The sequence below is a fragment of the Leiobunum rupestre genome, chromosome 11 (genome assembly GCF_980474605.1).
Source record: "Leiobunum rupestre chromosome 11, qqLeiRupe1.1.hap1, whole genome shotgun sequence".
NCBI classification, from domain to species: domain Eukaryota; kingdom Metazoa; phylum Arthropoda; class Arachnida; order Opiliones; family Sclerosomatidae; genus Leiobunum; species Leiobunum rupestre.
Window position 1 is genome coordinate 48,890,573 of NC_143394.1, and position 13,942 is coordinate 48,904,514.

General features: G+C 41.0%; 2 protein-coding genes across 5 annotated transcripts in view; both read right to left on the reverse strand.

Annotated features, from left to right (window-relative positions):
* The window catches only part of LOC149923121 (uncharacterized), a 39,896-nt gene extending 36,148 nt beyond the window's left edge, over positions 1 to 3,748 (reverse strand). Inside the window, exons 1-2 of the mRNA XM_090162354.1 lie at positions 3,683 to 3,748; positions 2,878 to 2,986 (exon numbers count right to left, since the gene is read on the reverse strand). Of these exons, the coding sequence (XP_090018480.1) occupies positions 2,878 to 2,986; positions 3,683 to 3,748 (175 nt within the window). The remainder of the gene's footprint in view (positions 1 to 2,877; positions 2,987 to 3,682) is intronic.
* A 1,499-nt stretch (positions 3,749 to 5,247) lies between these two features.
* On the reverse strand, positions 5,248 to 13,937 carry LOC149923122 (polyamine-transporting ATPase 13A3-like). Of its 4 annotated transcripts, none has more exons than XM_090162541.1 (24): positions 13,493 to 13,929; positions 11,921 to 12,127; positions 11,366 to 11,533; positions 11,164 to 11,303; positions 10,896 to 11,040; positions 10,698 to 10,832; positions 10,564 to 10,630; positions 10,376 to 10,504; positions 10,043 to 10,312; positions 9,736 to 9,971; positions 9,453 to 9,659; positions 9,283 to 9,387; positions 9,069 to 9,225; positions 8,884 to 9,004; positions 8,496 to 8,823; positions 8,333 to 8,434; positions 8,156 to 8,235; positions 7,905 to 8,057; positions 7,675 to 7,844; positions 7,044 to 7,194; positions 6,823 to 6,977; positions 6,377 to 6,465; positions 6,060 to 6,309; positions 5,248 to 6,001 (listed from the first exon to the last, which is right to left on the reverse strand). In XM_090162541.1, the coding sequence occupies exons 2-24, from the start codon at positions 11,978 to 11,980 to the stop codon at positions 5,760 to 5,762; spliced, it is 3,660 nt and encodes a 1,219-aa protein (XP_090018667.1). In that variant the 5' UTR covers positions 11,981 to 12,127; positions 13,493 to 13,929; the 3' UTR covers positions 5,248 to 5,759. The 4 variants fall into 4 exon arrangements, with proteins under 4 accessions (XP_090018667.1, XP_090018665.1, XP_090018666.1 ...); XM_090162539.1 differs by having other exon boundaries at positions 5,248 to 6,004; positions 13,493 to 13,926; XM_090162540.1 differs by lacking the exon at positions 13,493 to 13,929 and having other exon boundaries at positions 5,248 to 6,004; positions 11,921 to 12,559.
* Positions 13,938 to 13,942: the final 5 nt, after the last annotated feature.

The following is a 13,942-nucleotide window of genomic DNA, read 5'->3' on the forward strand; positions in this document are numbered from 1 at the left end:
CGCTAGATGACTTGGGCCTAAATTGGTGCCTTGGGTATTAGCCTAGCTGATTATTATTATTATTATAATTGTTTATCTCTCTAAATAACCAAAAGAAATATAAAATTTTCAAAATATGGTGAAACGTATTGATGACTAAGTAGAATTCAAATTCTGCACAGATACTATTTAAATAGCCATTAGGTCCGGAGACTATAATTTGGCATCTTAAGCCCCCCTTTATCTCTCACCCCAACACTGGGACACGCGTCAAACCGGGTAAGGGTGACCCCTGACAAAAGGGATTGTTCGAGTCCATCTTTTCGCGCAGTCTCCAGGACGTGGAGTGCCCCCTCGACCCCGACCTCACTAAGCTCGCGTCTACGGGGTGTGTATTACGACCCTCCAGCCGAATTTGCAAGTAAAGTACCTCATTGAAGCCGAGGGGTCCTGGGCAGCCCTCCCTTTCGCAAATGTATCGCTTTCAACACTCACTTTCAAATTTGCGTTATTCGTCGCCCCTTAGCTAACACTTTCCAACGCAACTTCGAAACGTCTACGGTATCCGCTAGTAAGCCTAGAGGTTTATGGATCGTCCACGGTCGTCTAGCTCTTCATTCAACCCCCGACTCTTTCGCGAGTCAAGGGGAGAGGAAATCTCAACCACAATAGGCCACGACAAATCCGTGAACATTAAGTTTGAAAGGTATAATGTCTAGAAATAACCCCCCCCCCCATTATTTTTTTATCCGTCGTCCAAAACTCAGGATCCGGAACCAATTGAATTTTGTTTGCTTCTCTGGGAGCTATTATTGAAACACGAGAATCGACGAAAAACGTATTTGAAAAAGAGTGTATATATTCTCTTCTCACTCCTCCACCCTCGTGTCTGTTCGTCCCCCTTTGGAGGCTATTGTATCTAGTATTCTACTTTAATTGAGCAGCTCTTTGTTTTTATTTAGATTGGCTAAATTAATTAGATGGCTCTTTGTAATGGCGTTATAACATTCCCCTAATTACATTACTGCCACTTTTTTGTCGAAGATTTGACATTTGGAGAATAAAAACCACATTGGCACGAAAGGGATAGCTTTCTCTCGAGTAATATTTTACTCCGAGAAAACATTATTGGAAAACTGCTTAGTTTTAAATCAAATGCGAAAATAAACTCTTGTGGCAAATTTAAATTTCACCGCGTTCTCCTCTGATGAAAAAGACCCGCGGTTATTCGACCAGTTTGCAAACTATTTGAAAATACCAAATACTTTTTTCCTATCTTTTCTAATATTCGACCATTTGATCAAGAAAAACGAATATTCGCGAACTTTCCCAAGTGCTATTCGATTCGACGAATCGAATATTCGATTTGGTATTCGATCGAATTATTTGGTCTAACCAAATATTTTGCACACCCATACTCCCTTCACTTACTATTACCGCAGGGTGACCACAGAATATTTTTAATTCCTTTAAAGGAATTATAGGAAATTTATCAGTGAAATATCTAGGAAAATATATAGAAAGAAAATTGGGGGTAAAAAGGAAAATATAGGAAGGAAATAGAAATAGGAGAAAATTAATTATACAATTAAGAGAAAACGGTTGTCAAAATTATTTAGAAGGGGAAAAACATTCAAAATAAAGTGGAGCACCGATAGCAATTGTTCGAAAACTATCGTGGAACAGTGTTGGAAATAAGCATCTTTAAAACCTAGGACAATATGAAGACTTCTAAGGGTAAAATATCAACTATTTTAATTTTTTCGGACGTTTGAGTTGAAATAAAGGTAATTATACAACATTTAATGAAATTATAGCCGAAGAACTCGAAAAAAAACCACTTTAACCAGTGGGGAGACAACTTGCAAACTCAACAGGGAAGGAGATTTCATCAAGTGCTGGGATCGAACCCGGTTTAATTAGCTTCGAGGCGAAAGCATGTAGCTATGATTGTACTAAAACGAGTACGCGTACTCTGTACTCTCCATGGAGACTACCCGAGGTGTTTTTCTTCGATTTCGTTCAAACTCAGGTTGTAAGTAGACCTTCGTGCAACTTGGAAATCGCTTAAAGGGTGGACAAGAATGGGCTTCGTTTTGCCATGGCAACCGAAAATGCTTTTGACAACTTAAATCTGATTTTGTTTACGGAAATTAACATTATTTAATTAATTAGAAACAGAATTCAGAACATGTAATTACCACAATTTACGCATTTTACACATGTCAATTTGGGTAAATATTCTTAAATTGGGTAAATTGTGGTACACATTAAGCGGGTAAATTGTGGAAAATACACGTTAAATGGGTAAATTTAGGTAAATTTACCTTGATTGGGTAAGTTTGGGTAAATATACCTTGATTTGGTAAGTTTGGGTAAATATACCTTGATTGGGTAAGTTTGGGTAAATATACCTTGATTGGGTAAGTTTTGGTAAATATACCTTGATTTGGTAAGTTTGGGTAAATATACCTTGATTGGGTAAGTTTGGGTAAATATACCTTGATTGGGTAAGTTTGGGTAAATATACCTTGATTTGGTAAGTTTGGGTAAATATACCTTGATTTGGTAAGTTTGGGTAATTTGTTTAAATATGGGTAAATACACGTTAATTGGGTTTTAAGTTGTCCAAAACACTTTCGGATGCCATGGAGAGTACCGCCTTTGGTAGTACAGGTTACGACAGGCTTTACACCAATTACGCGTGCGGTGGCGGAGTGGTTAGCACTTTCGCCTGGAAGCGAGAGGAACCGGGTTGGAACCAAATCGGAAATAAGCACCTCGGGTAATCTCCTTGTTGTCCGAAAAGTGGATTTTAGTTTTTTAAACAATAACGCTGAGTTCATTTGAGTTTAAATTAAAGTCATGATGAAATGAGGAAAACGAAATGAATGCTACCTTCATTTGATGATTCAGGACTGGCGCTCGAAAAGTAATGCTCCTCCGTGATTCCGCAAAACTGAGTTTCTCGACGAATTCTGACCTCGGATCGCTCCACGAAATAAGCCTGCGAAAAATCTAGAGTTGTTAATTTTCCGGAAAAATAAAATGTGGAAAAATTTTCGGAAAATTTTCCTGCAAATCGGAAAAATAAAAAATTTAAACTTTCAAGGGTTTTTAATTTTTTAAACTTTGTATCGATATAAAATGTCTAAAAACAGTAAACATACTACAAAACATTAATAGTGTTACATTGTTAATCAATTTAAAGCTAGTCTAGGGGTTTAGTTTTACTCTTAGATTCGAAAAAATGAGGCTAAAATGGCGCTTTATTTAAATTTGCAAACAATATTAGACTAATCATGGAATGAAAACTTTATTTTTTCGGAAAAATACGGAAGATTTTCTGACTTACAACACTAGAAAAATATCAAAAGCATATCGTTGAAATATTTAATAGGAAGCTCGAACGCGAAACGAATATTATTCATAAACTTAAAATAGACGACTTTAAACAAACGCTAACACCAGCTTAAGAGGTTAAAAATTTACCATAAAGCGAACTTTTGACTGTTTCTAACTAAATATTATATATTCGAGTAACAATCGAAAATATTTAACGGTAATATATTTTTTGTAAATATAAATATATTAAAATTAATAACTTAAAATGAGTAAAGTAATATTGTGGAATTTAAAATAACGCTCAACAGGTTGCTATCGCGATGTTAATAAAACGTTTAATTTCGGTAATAATACTTACGCCGGAAAGTCCAACGCGGCAGTTTCTGGGCGCCGAAGGGTTGGCTTTCGCGTCCCACGAAGACATGTTACCGATTTAGACGAGTTGGGGTGGCACAATGCGCCCAGCCGACGGGGGGGAACAATTTTGTCATATTGTCATCGGGAGATCTTCCATCTTATCGGGTTTGTACCACGCGGCCCAACTCGCAGGCGCTAAAGGATGGAGACCGGCCACGCCCCCGCGCGGGACAGCCCCGCGAGCGGGCTTCCGACTCTTACCTTCCAGCCAATGGGGGGAACGAAATGACGTGACGTGCCCGGCGAATAGGCGTCAATTCCAGCCGCTATTCCTGCCATTTTATTGATTTGGGGATGACGAGTTCCTGTTGCTCCTTTCGGTGCCGCTCGACGCCAATTATCACCCTAGCGACACCTTTCCAAAAATACTGAACATTTCGGTGGAAAATCAAAATATGATATTTCGGCGAATTTGAGGTAAGAAGGTAGTATTTAAAGAATTTATTACCATAGATTATTCCAGAGGAATTAATATCATCAATATTATACAGGGTGTTTCAAAAGGTTATGCAAAAATTTGTATTGGGTGAGTTGAGAAGTACGCCTGTTTTTCCCATTTTCCTACGATTAGTTGAAAGAGCGCCAGAGAGCTTCAAAGTGTGTCCTACTAGACCTTGGAAGTAGGCTGCTACATAAGCACGGGGATGCGCCGGTTCGGGTACCTTTCCTGGTAGAGACGTTGAGCAGCCAAAATATTGCCATCCACTAGTCCATACACGAAATGAATATCCGCCAGTTCTTCCGAAGTGAACTCCATTGTTGCAGTTTGAAAGTGATGAGAATTCGCGGTCCATCACGACTTTAAATACTGTTTAAGTTTACTTTTTACGCTGGTTACCTCGATTTGTTTAGAAAGTCCTTTTTTACCTATCACACGAACCCAAACCTTAATGTTCGCGTTTCCCTGCTGCTTGGTTTGGCGCTTGTTGCAGCCTACTACCACGCTTTGGCTGCTCAACGTCTCTACCAGGAAAGGTACCCGAACCGGCGCATCTCCGTCTCACGGATTTTTACCAATGTCCATCGTCGATTACGTGAGACAAGCACATACTGGGTACGTTACTTTATTTTTTACTGGAATTGCTCTGGGACTGGTTCTGGTTTCGCGCTTGTTGCACCCTACTTCCAGGGGCTAGTAGGCCACACTTTGAAGCTCTCTGGCGCCCTTTTAACTCATCGTAGGAAAATTGGAAAAAATAGGCATACTTCTCAACTCACCCCCTACAACTCCTTAAAATTTTTGCAAAACATTTTGAAACACCCTGTATATTACGTAGTTGATATTTGCTTGATTTAAGAAAAAACTCGAGGAGTTATTCACTGTTGCAAAATTTTGTACACCTGATTTCAGATTTCATGTGATTTCAGTTTTGATTTAACGTTATGAAAGCTACTGATTTGAAGTGATTTCAGTGTTTTCTATGCTGATTTGTACACCTGATTTCAAAAGTGGTTAACCCCTCGGAAAAAATATCTTAAAAATAATGTATATATAACGTAAGTAAATGAGATAACTATATTTCATTTTAATTAATAATATTAATAAGTTTCAATGAGAAAATACAGAATAAGTCCTAAATGGAGGATTTGTAGTATTAAGATAGAAGCTACGTAACCAATCCCATGCGGTTTACAAAACCAATGGCTTCGGTTGGTATACTGAGAAGCGAAAGGGGCTTTAAACCGCGTATAAAGGTTTGTTTAAACTTAACGAATAAAGTCTTCAAATTTAACGTCTGACATTTCGATAGAGAGACAAAGAGAACACGAAAACAACGACACGAAAATGTGGTGGTAGTGTTAACAGTTGGTCCCTTGGAGGAAATAGGTTCGTAAAATGCACGCCGTATTATATTAGTTTAAATAGAGTTTTGTCTTATCGTTAATTGAAATAAATGCGCCTATCGAGCGTGGTTGTCGATGGAACCGAGTCGCGGTTACCATACTCACCGAGATATTACGCTTTGTCCCAGAAACACCCGCGAAAGTTAAGCCTTAGCTTATCGAGGGGCGAATGATTACACGAACGAATCGCGATTGGAAGATCTGGGCAATTCGGGGGTCACTTGGTGGCGCGCGCCGCCGTCCTGAAATGTAACGAAGGTGGTCAGCGGCTGGCGACTCATCGGGTCGAAGCCGTACGGCTCGTTCTGCCGCTGCACCGACGCCTGCCAGTTGGGGGAGTACGAATCTTCGTTGGGACGACGCGTCCAACGGCTCGATGACCGCCTGGTCAAACTGGCGTCCGTCTGGTCGTCCACTGCTAAATACAAAAACATATACGACGCCATTCAAACGAAGACGCGAAATAAAGCTACCTTTTCTGATTAGCGACAATCGAGCCATGTCTCCTTTGCCGACCGGTGGCCAGTCGGGATTGGCGTTGATTTCGTCTTCTAGTCGTTCGAATTTATAGATGGCGCCTCGAATCTTTCGTATTCTGGGTAGTATTAGTTCGAAGATGATGTATTGGATAAATAACGTCTCCCACAAATAGCAGAATATGAAATTGGCCATGGACAGAGCGAAGATCATCAAGTGGTATTCGATGTAAGGCGCGGTTTTGAACTGTCTCCGGGGAGAAAGTAAGCGATTAGATCCGGGATGTTTCGCGCGCTCAATTTGCGGAACGTACATTGATGTATTGGCTCATAAACTCGGCCGGGTAGATGGTCAACCAAGCGACCATGAGAAATTGTACGACCACAACGCTGAGATAAAGTTCTGTTTCAAACATAAAATAATAATAGATATCTTACCATAAGGTTATGAATTGGCCTAGTTTTTCGTGCCGTTTAGATTAAATTGGGTTAGGTTTATGATAAATTTAGGTTCCAATATAAACACTAAGGTCTTTTGGTGGATAAATTACTTCCGGTTGCTAGAGGGCTTTTGACTAATGAAAATAGGGGACCGTTGCTACATTTAGTGATAATTTGTTCAATTTGCTTCTTTTCATCGTTAGAGGCGCTCATCTTTTAGGTATAAAGTAAATTTTACGTCACTGAACACGCGGCTATCAACAATTATTTCGACCAACTGACACACTTATGGAGAATAATTATCGACTTATGATCTTACTGTTAGAAAGGAAGTCTTTTCTGTAGGGCGGGCCCGGGGCGAAGATGACGGCTGCGATGACGTAGGACATCATGTTGGCGCTTAAAAGGGTGGTGCCCAGGTACGAAGGAGCGGACTGATGCGTTTTACTTTGATCGTACACGAAAGGTTCGTACCTTAAAGCGACGAATTAAGTCGGTTAGCGAAGAGACAGGCGAAAAGTTGAAAAGCGGTGGTGTTACCATGGCTGATTGATGCAATAGAGCCACGCCAGAACGTAGACTCCGATTTGAATCAGGATGAAAGTAATGATTGAAAATTGAGGTAAGAAACTAAGAATACTTCGGATGGGCGGCCTCTTGGCCAGGCCCGGAAACGCTTGCGTACTGCCGACTGAGGATCAACGATATATTATTACAAACGCGTATCACATACGCCATAAAATAGCATCAGCTCATCAGACTTGAAGTACCAACCAATTCACCGCGGGAGAGCATGTGGAAACGCGCTAAATTGTAAACTATGAAGCGTCATCCGTTGAAATATCCACGTTTAAAGGTTATATAACCTCTGGTATTTGGTGTGGAACACCAACGTTTGCAGCTCTGGCCGCTCTTGCCTTTGGCTTTAGAAATGTTTGGCCCCTCTGTACAGGGTAATTTGAAAAATTGAAGGGGTCTTCCATAACTTTGCAGGTTATATTCGCTTTAATCATAAAGCACCAGGAAATACGTTGATTAGAAATACTGATCTGACCCCTTTATTTGTTTTCTTTAATTTTAATATTATTTTAAGTGGTTGTTCGAGAGACACCATTCAAAGTTTAGTACTCCTAGTCTGATGAGTTCCTAATATTAGTATAAAGTACTCAACAAATTATAGGCGGGAATAGTCCCAGCACAATGTCAATGACGACATAGGCTCCGTCCGAAGGTTTCTGCCCATCCCAGAACATGAACAGAACCGAACTGAGCAGTACGAAACAGTAGGTGACCATGTAGCGGAATGCTCCGAAAGTAGCTGTCAAAGTCGCTCGGCCTTCTCTATTAGAAAAGTAGATTAAATCCGCGAATAAAGGTTACTCACGGTGTTCTATAATTTACCTGATGACGGTAGGAATGCACTGGATATTCTGCTTCTTGGAGGTAAAAGGTGCCGCGACTGAGGCCTCGGCCATCGACAGGGACACTCCGGCGTTGGCCGTCTTCAAAGCGCCGCAATCATTGGCGCCGTCTCCGCACATACCCACTTGGTGACTAGTATCGAAAAGACGCGAGCAATGTTAAATTACATCCGGTTCCGTTTCGCGCAAATCCGACATCACCGATGTCCGAATTGAACTTACACTACTCACCCAAGGTGCTGTAAAGCTTCTATTAAGTGCAGTTTCTGTTCCGGCAGCATTCGAGCGAAGATGGTTCCTTTGTGAACTATCTGCGGGGTAGAATTGCCTCAATCAAGTCGGATTGAAGATGGACTAATTACTTTAATTAGCCCATGGATAGAAAAGAATACCGCGATGGAAGTTTACTTTTTTCAATAATAACGGGTCGTGCGTCCTTATTAAATTGAACGTCTTTCCGTCCATTGCCAAATGATATTTTCCCAGTCGAAGCGCCGGGATGTGCATCTCCTATTCGAAAAAGGCGCGATTTTAGTTCAATACTTTTCGTATCATAAACTCCATCACGTACCTCTACTAGTCCATTTTGACCAACGTTGATTTTTTCGCTGTAGCCGGGTAATTTTGAGTAAGTATATCGAACTCTAAGACGAGTAGCGCTCGAATGGGTCAAGTCCGGTCCACCGTAGTCGGCATCCACAGAAATGACCGAATCGCTCTCGCTGACCATCCCGCAATCTCTGGCCACGCTTATGGCCGTCAATAAATTGTCACCGGTGACCATCAAGGATTTAATATTGGCGTTTTTCAACTGCCTCAGAGCCGGTTTCGATTCGATCTTCAGTTTATTTTGCAGCACGAGTAAACCTTGAAACTCCATGTCTTCTTCCAATACGCCTCTGCAACCGTAATTTGCGAATAAATATCACGAATTCGTAGTAAAACGTAGGCCTCCGTACCTGTCTAATTTGCTGACCTCCTCCCAGGCAAAATCACGTGACAAAGTTTTCTTTCCAACGGCAAGAACGCGAAATCCTTGTCGGGTATACATTTCCAACACGTCGTAGAAGTTTTCGGGAACTACCCGATAAAAAACCAACAGTTTTACAGATATGGTTATCTATATCGAGAATGCTAGTCATACCCGTATCGAAGGCGGAGAATGAGTAAATAACTTCGGGCGCTCCCTTCATGTACACTTCGTAGCAATCGCTTCCCACCGTCTTAGTCACCACTGTCATACGTTGCAAAAGCGACTCGAAAGGAAATTGACGTAAAATACCAATCTCCAACGGGGGTTGCTATTCAACGAGATATTTGAATAAAAATACATTTTCGTAAATTTTAAACACCCGTACATTTAGGTCTTCCAGAGTTACAGTCTTAGGGCTAACGATTCGAGGTGGAAGGATATCGAAATCCGCCGTCCGATCCACCATCCCAGGAACGGGTTCTTCCAGGTCCTTAAACGGTTCAAGACGAACGTGGTAACATTTTCCAACTGACTAAAGCTAAAGCGTATACTCACCCAATCAGCGGCTTCGAAAATTTTCATATCTAACGTATAGCCCATCAATTTACCATCAACTTTGGTCAGAGAATGACACGTAGTCATAGCCACGAGTAAAGGAGAACCGGCGATGGTCGTAAAGTCCCTGACTGCGGGCTGGAAACGAGCTTCCACAACCGGAACAACACCGGACAAATCCAAGCTATCTTCGGTGAGGGTCCCTGTCTAATAAGAAGGGTTTGGCATAACGGGAGAGGACCAAGGTCATCTACAAAGTAATATCGAAGAAGAAAAAAGTAACCTTGTCGAAGCATACGACGTCCAGTCCGCCACAAAAGTTGATGTACCGAGAGTTGAGGCAGAAAATGTCGTGGTTGCGGAGTCTTTTTTGAGCGTGAGCGTTGATACTGGTCATGACGGCTGGTAGCAGCGGCGGAATTACGAACGTGGCCACGTCTATTACGATAATGATTGTGTCCTTAACTAACGCCCCTAACGAGTGCCACACGACAGTCGTGTACACCATAGCCGGGACCCCTTTAATGATAAAACTCTGTTTCAGCGTATTTGGTTATATTAATTCGATGGAAAATAACGCTCTCTGTTACCCAATATAAGAAAAATGATCATGCTGATGAAAAGTTCCCGGTAGAGTCTGAAGTTGACGGGCTTTGGAAATAGAATGGAGCGGACTAAGTCTCCCTTGACAGTAGTGAATCCCGTTCGGTAGACGATGGCTTTGGCCGGGGAACCTTCCTCGGCTTTGGTTTGAAGAACTTGCGTCCCGCAAAAGAGAGTATTCTTCTTGTTGTTAATGGGCGAATACGGTACGCTGGGGTCATTGGATATCGCTAATTTCGTTATCGGTATACTCTCGCCTACGCGAACCTTAGTTTTAATACGGGGATCATAGAAATTATCGTGAATACATGGTATCTTACCGGTCAGCATACTCTCGTTGACCACGCAGCTTCCATTGACCAGAACGGCGTCGCATTCCAACATGAAGTTTTGCTCGTGTAGAACCAGGGTATCTCCGGGGACTAGCTCGTGCGACGATTTACGAATCTCTAGAGACGCGTAAGAACGTAAAGCGAATATCTCTTTGGTTATGGACATTGATACTTACCAATTCCGTCCCGAACTACGGTAACGAACGAATGCGAATGTACAGTGTCCCTTAATGCGGTACTTTGCTAATAAGTACCGTATACGTTAATACGCAATTTCAATACTCAACGTATCATTAAATTCAAGGAATACCTTTCTCGTTTCCCATACTGTGGCGCTAATTGAGATAATTGACAGAAATAGGATGCACAATGAAAATTGATAATAAACTTGAATGAGCCATACCACCACGATGAATATTTGATAAATGTAAAAGGGACTGGTAACCTGCGAAGTAACATAATTAAGCGCCAATTTCAATTCAATGAGAGAGTATGGTTGGACACTCGCCTCTTGCAACACTAAAGTATGAACCGGTTTAACGTCGATGAAAATAGAATTTTCCGTGTACAAATCTAGACGCTTTTTGACTTCGTCGGAAGTTAAACCCGCCGTTGAGCTATGAAACGAAGCGCAGTTCTCCAAGTCCAGACCCCTGTTTAATACGCGAGAAAATTGAGTCACTGGGTTATTGGTTCGATTCGTGGGTAAGCGAGCACCCATGGATCGAAGAAACCATAGAACAAATTCTATGGTTTCGCTAAAACCTCGTTCTCACCCGACTTTGGTGAAGAGGAAGAAATCCCTCTGCCAAACGTATTTTAGTCTTTTATTGAAGAAGTAAATGTGTTGATTGGGATTTGTAGCCGTTATTTGCGGCTTGATTACTTCTTCGATGTACTCTTGATCGTACGAATCCTGGACAGAGCGTACGAATGACGTTTTTGTTACGAAATGATTGAACGAGTGACGCTAGGTACCTGAAGAAGAATTTTCTGGGCCTCTTCCAGGGAACATCTTACGTGGCTTAATTTGATTTTGACGCTAGGCTTGTACTGAAGGAGAATTAATAACAAACCCCCGGTGCATAGAACGAGTAGCCACATCAACAGCGTTCGAGGAGTTGAACGTCTAAAGCCCGATATTATCTAACGAAATCAATATAGTTTGACTATGTAGTACTTCTTATGATTGAAAATACCCATTTCGCGAGATGGAAAATTGGAAGCAACAAGCGTGCTCAATTCAGCATACATCTACAATTTTGCTCGGTTCCGAGAAAATGTACGGCGATTTAAACGCTCTTCTAAGAACTTAAAAGGCGGCCGGAGTTTGGAACAACAGAAACGTTTACGTACATCCTGACAGAGGCTTGGAAAAAAGGCAAGCGGGGGGAGATGACAAAACGCGGAAGGAATATACGACACTATTTTGCATATAGCGTTTTGATTATGATTGATTTTGATAAGAAGAAATGTAAGGGAATAACAAAAAGGTGAAATAGTAAAGAGAGAGAGAGAGAGATCTCGGCCCACCATTTCATCTTCCTGGCCGACGTTGATTTTCTCGATGACGTCCGCTTGTCCCCGACCCATTTTCTCTCAATTTCAGGATTGTCCGCGTGAAGAGTGGGCTTTTTTTTCTCACAGGATCATCTTGTCCGCTGAGTTACCATGATCGAGGCGAATTCCGATAGGACTAGTCTGCGTCGGAACGGGGTTTATTAGGCTATACGGCAATGCCTGAAACAACAAAAAAGGCAATCGGAACAACACAAATGACGAGTCGAGGTTGATGAGGTGCTCTCGACGGCCGTACACAACACAGGAAGCGCGCCTGTAATTGTAGCGGAGAAGATATATTCCTGTATCTCTTCGTATACTTGATGGGGGCACAGGGGAGCGAGATAGATCGTGGTTTAGCGTTCAAACGAGCGCGTTGTATACGCCTTTAGAGACGTTTGTTGTCGTAGCGGGTAACTGGAATGTCGATTACAGCGAAGGGACAATTGATAGTTAATCAAATGAGCCGATTGAGAAACACCCGCCTCGCTTTCGCGTGAATTCTCACCACCACACCGTAAATGAATCCCGAACAATAGAACTTATATTGCATGTCCTGAATTGAAGATTTACTACGATTTAAGTATAGAGATTCTCATCTTCTCTTCAACGTTTTGTCAAAAGGTAAGAATTATTCGCGGCTCGTCTTGCAATAAGAGAACAGTTAATTTTGAAAATATTTTAATTTTATAGTTTTGGTCTAATTTTTGTTAACTAGTACAATTTAAAGAACAATAAAATTATCTTAAAAAAGAATGTCTTGAAATTTAAATTAACGCGAGGCATTTCGGAAGCCAATTGATTTGGGCATCGGGTAAAAAATAAGTTCATGAGGTTCTCATTAGAATGGACATGCAGAGATTCACAATGGGTTAAAGAGGACATAATTTTTTAAAGCTATTCCACGACGTGATATTAAATGGTATTTGAACGCGAGCATATCAAGGTTAAGTTTGTGTCCGGACCTGGGGGTCCGGACACAAACTTAACCTTGATCAGGTCTCACGCAAATTATCCTTAGCTACGCCACTGTTTAAAGACGAGGGGGTGCTTTAACACGTGTTAAATTACCATACCGATAACAAAAAAAACATACTTAAGAGAGTCTATATTAAGGTATTAAATCATCTAAATATGACGCAAAATCGCGCGCATTATAAACATAATAAAAGACAAACTTCTTCTTTCTTTATTGGATTACACGGAAAAAGTTATTTTGGGACAAGACATTTTAGCCGGTGTATGGATATAGGTTCGTATGTCTGTCTTTTTGGAAGAATTGAAAGGGTAGTAAAAACCAACGAATTTACCTGAGCAATAAATGACAATTAAGTATAGGCTAACAGCTCAAATGTTTTTTAGTCAGTGGCATTTTTTAAAAATTAAAGAAATATTATTTCACATGAAAAATGGTTTTAATAACGACGTATTTCGTCACCAATATACTTTGGATTAATAATTAAAAATTGTAAAGAAAAATACTATAACTACCAAAATTACGACCTTGAAATAACATTTATTGATATTAAAATTGGGGGAAATTACCTAATGGAAGCCTCATCAGATTGAATCCTTAATCGTCAAGATCACACCCGATTAATCCTCAGATTTATAATTAAAACTAATGCCGGTTTCGGAGTAAATTTTCTCGATTCTGGTGGAGTTATAGAATTGACTTACTACCTCAGAAAGAGCTACGATTAGCACTGGGCTTGTTTGAATGGCTTCTGATAAGGCCGGCAAAGATTAGAATTAATCACATGACCCCACCCGGCTCTTGTTAAGGCTTCACCATTGACGCAACCTTCCACCTCACAGTACGGGGATGTAAAATTGAGGTTCGCAAACATCTTACATTTCAAAACGCTGATAAGGTCTAGGTCTCCGCTTTGTAGATCCTTTTGTGAACGGGAGGGAAAGAACGTATCTTTATCTTCCAAGACACATAATATGGCTTTAATGAAAGCTGTGTGTAGCCAAAAGGCACTTTTCTAA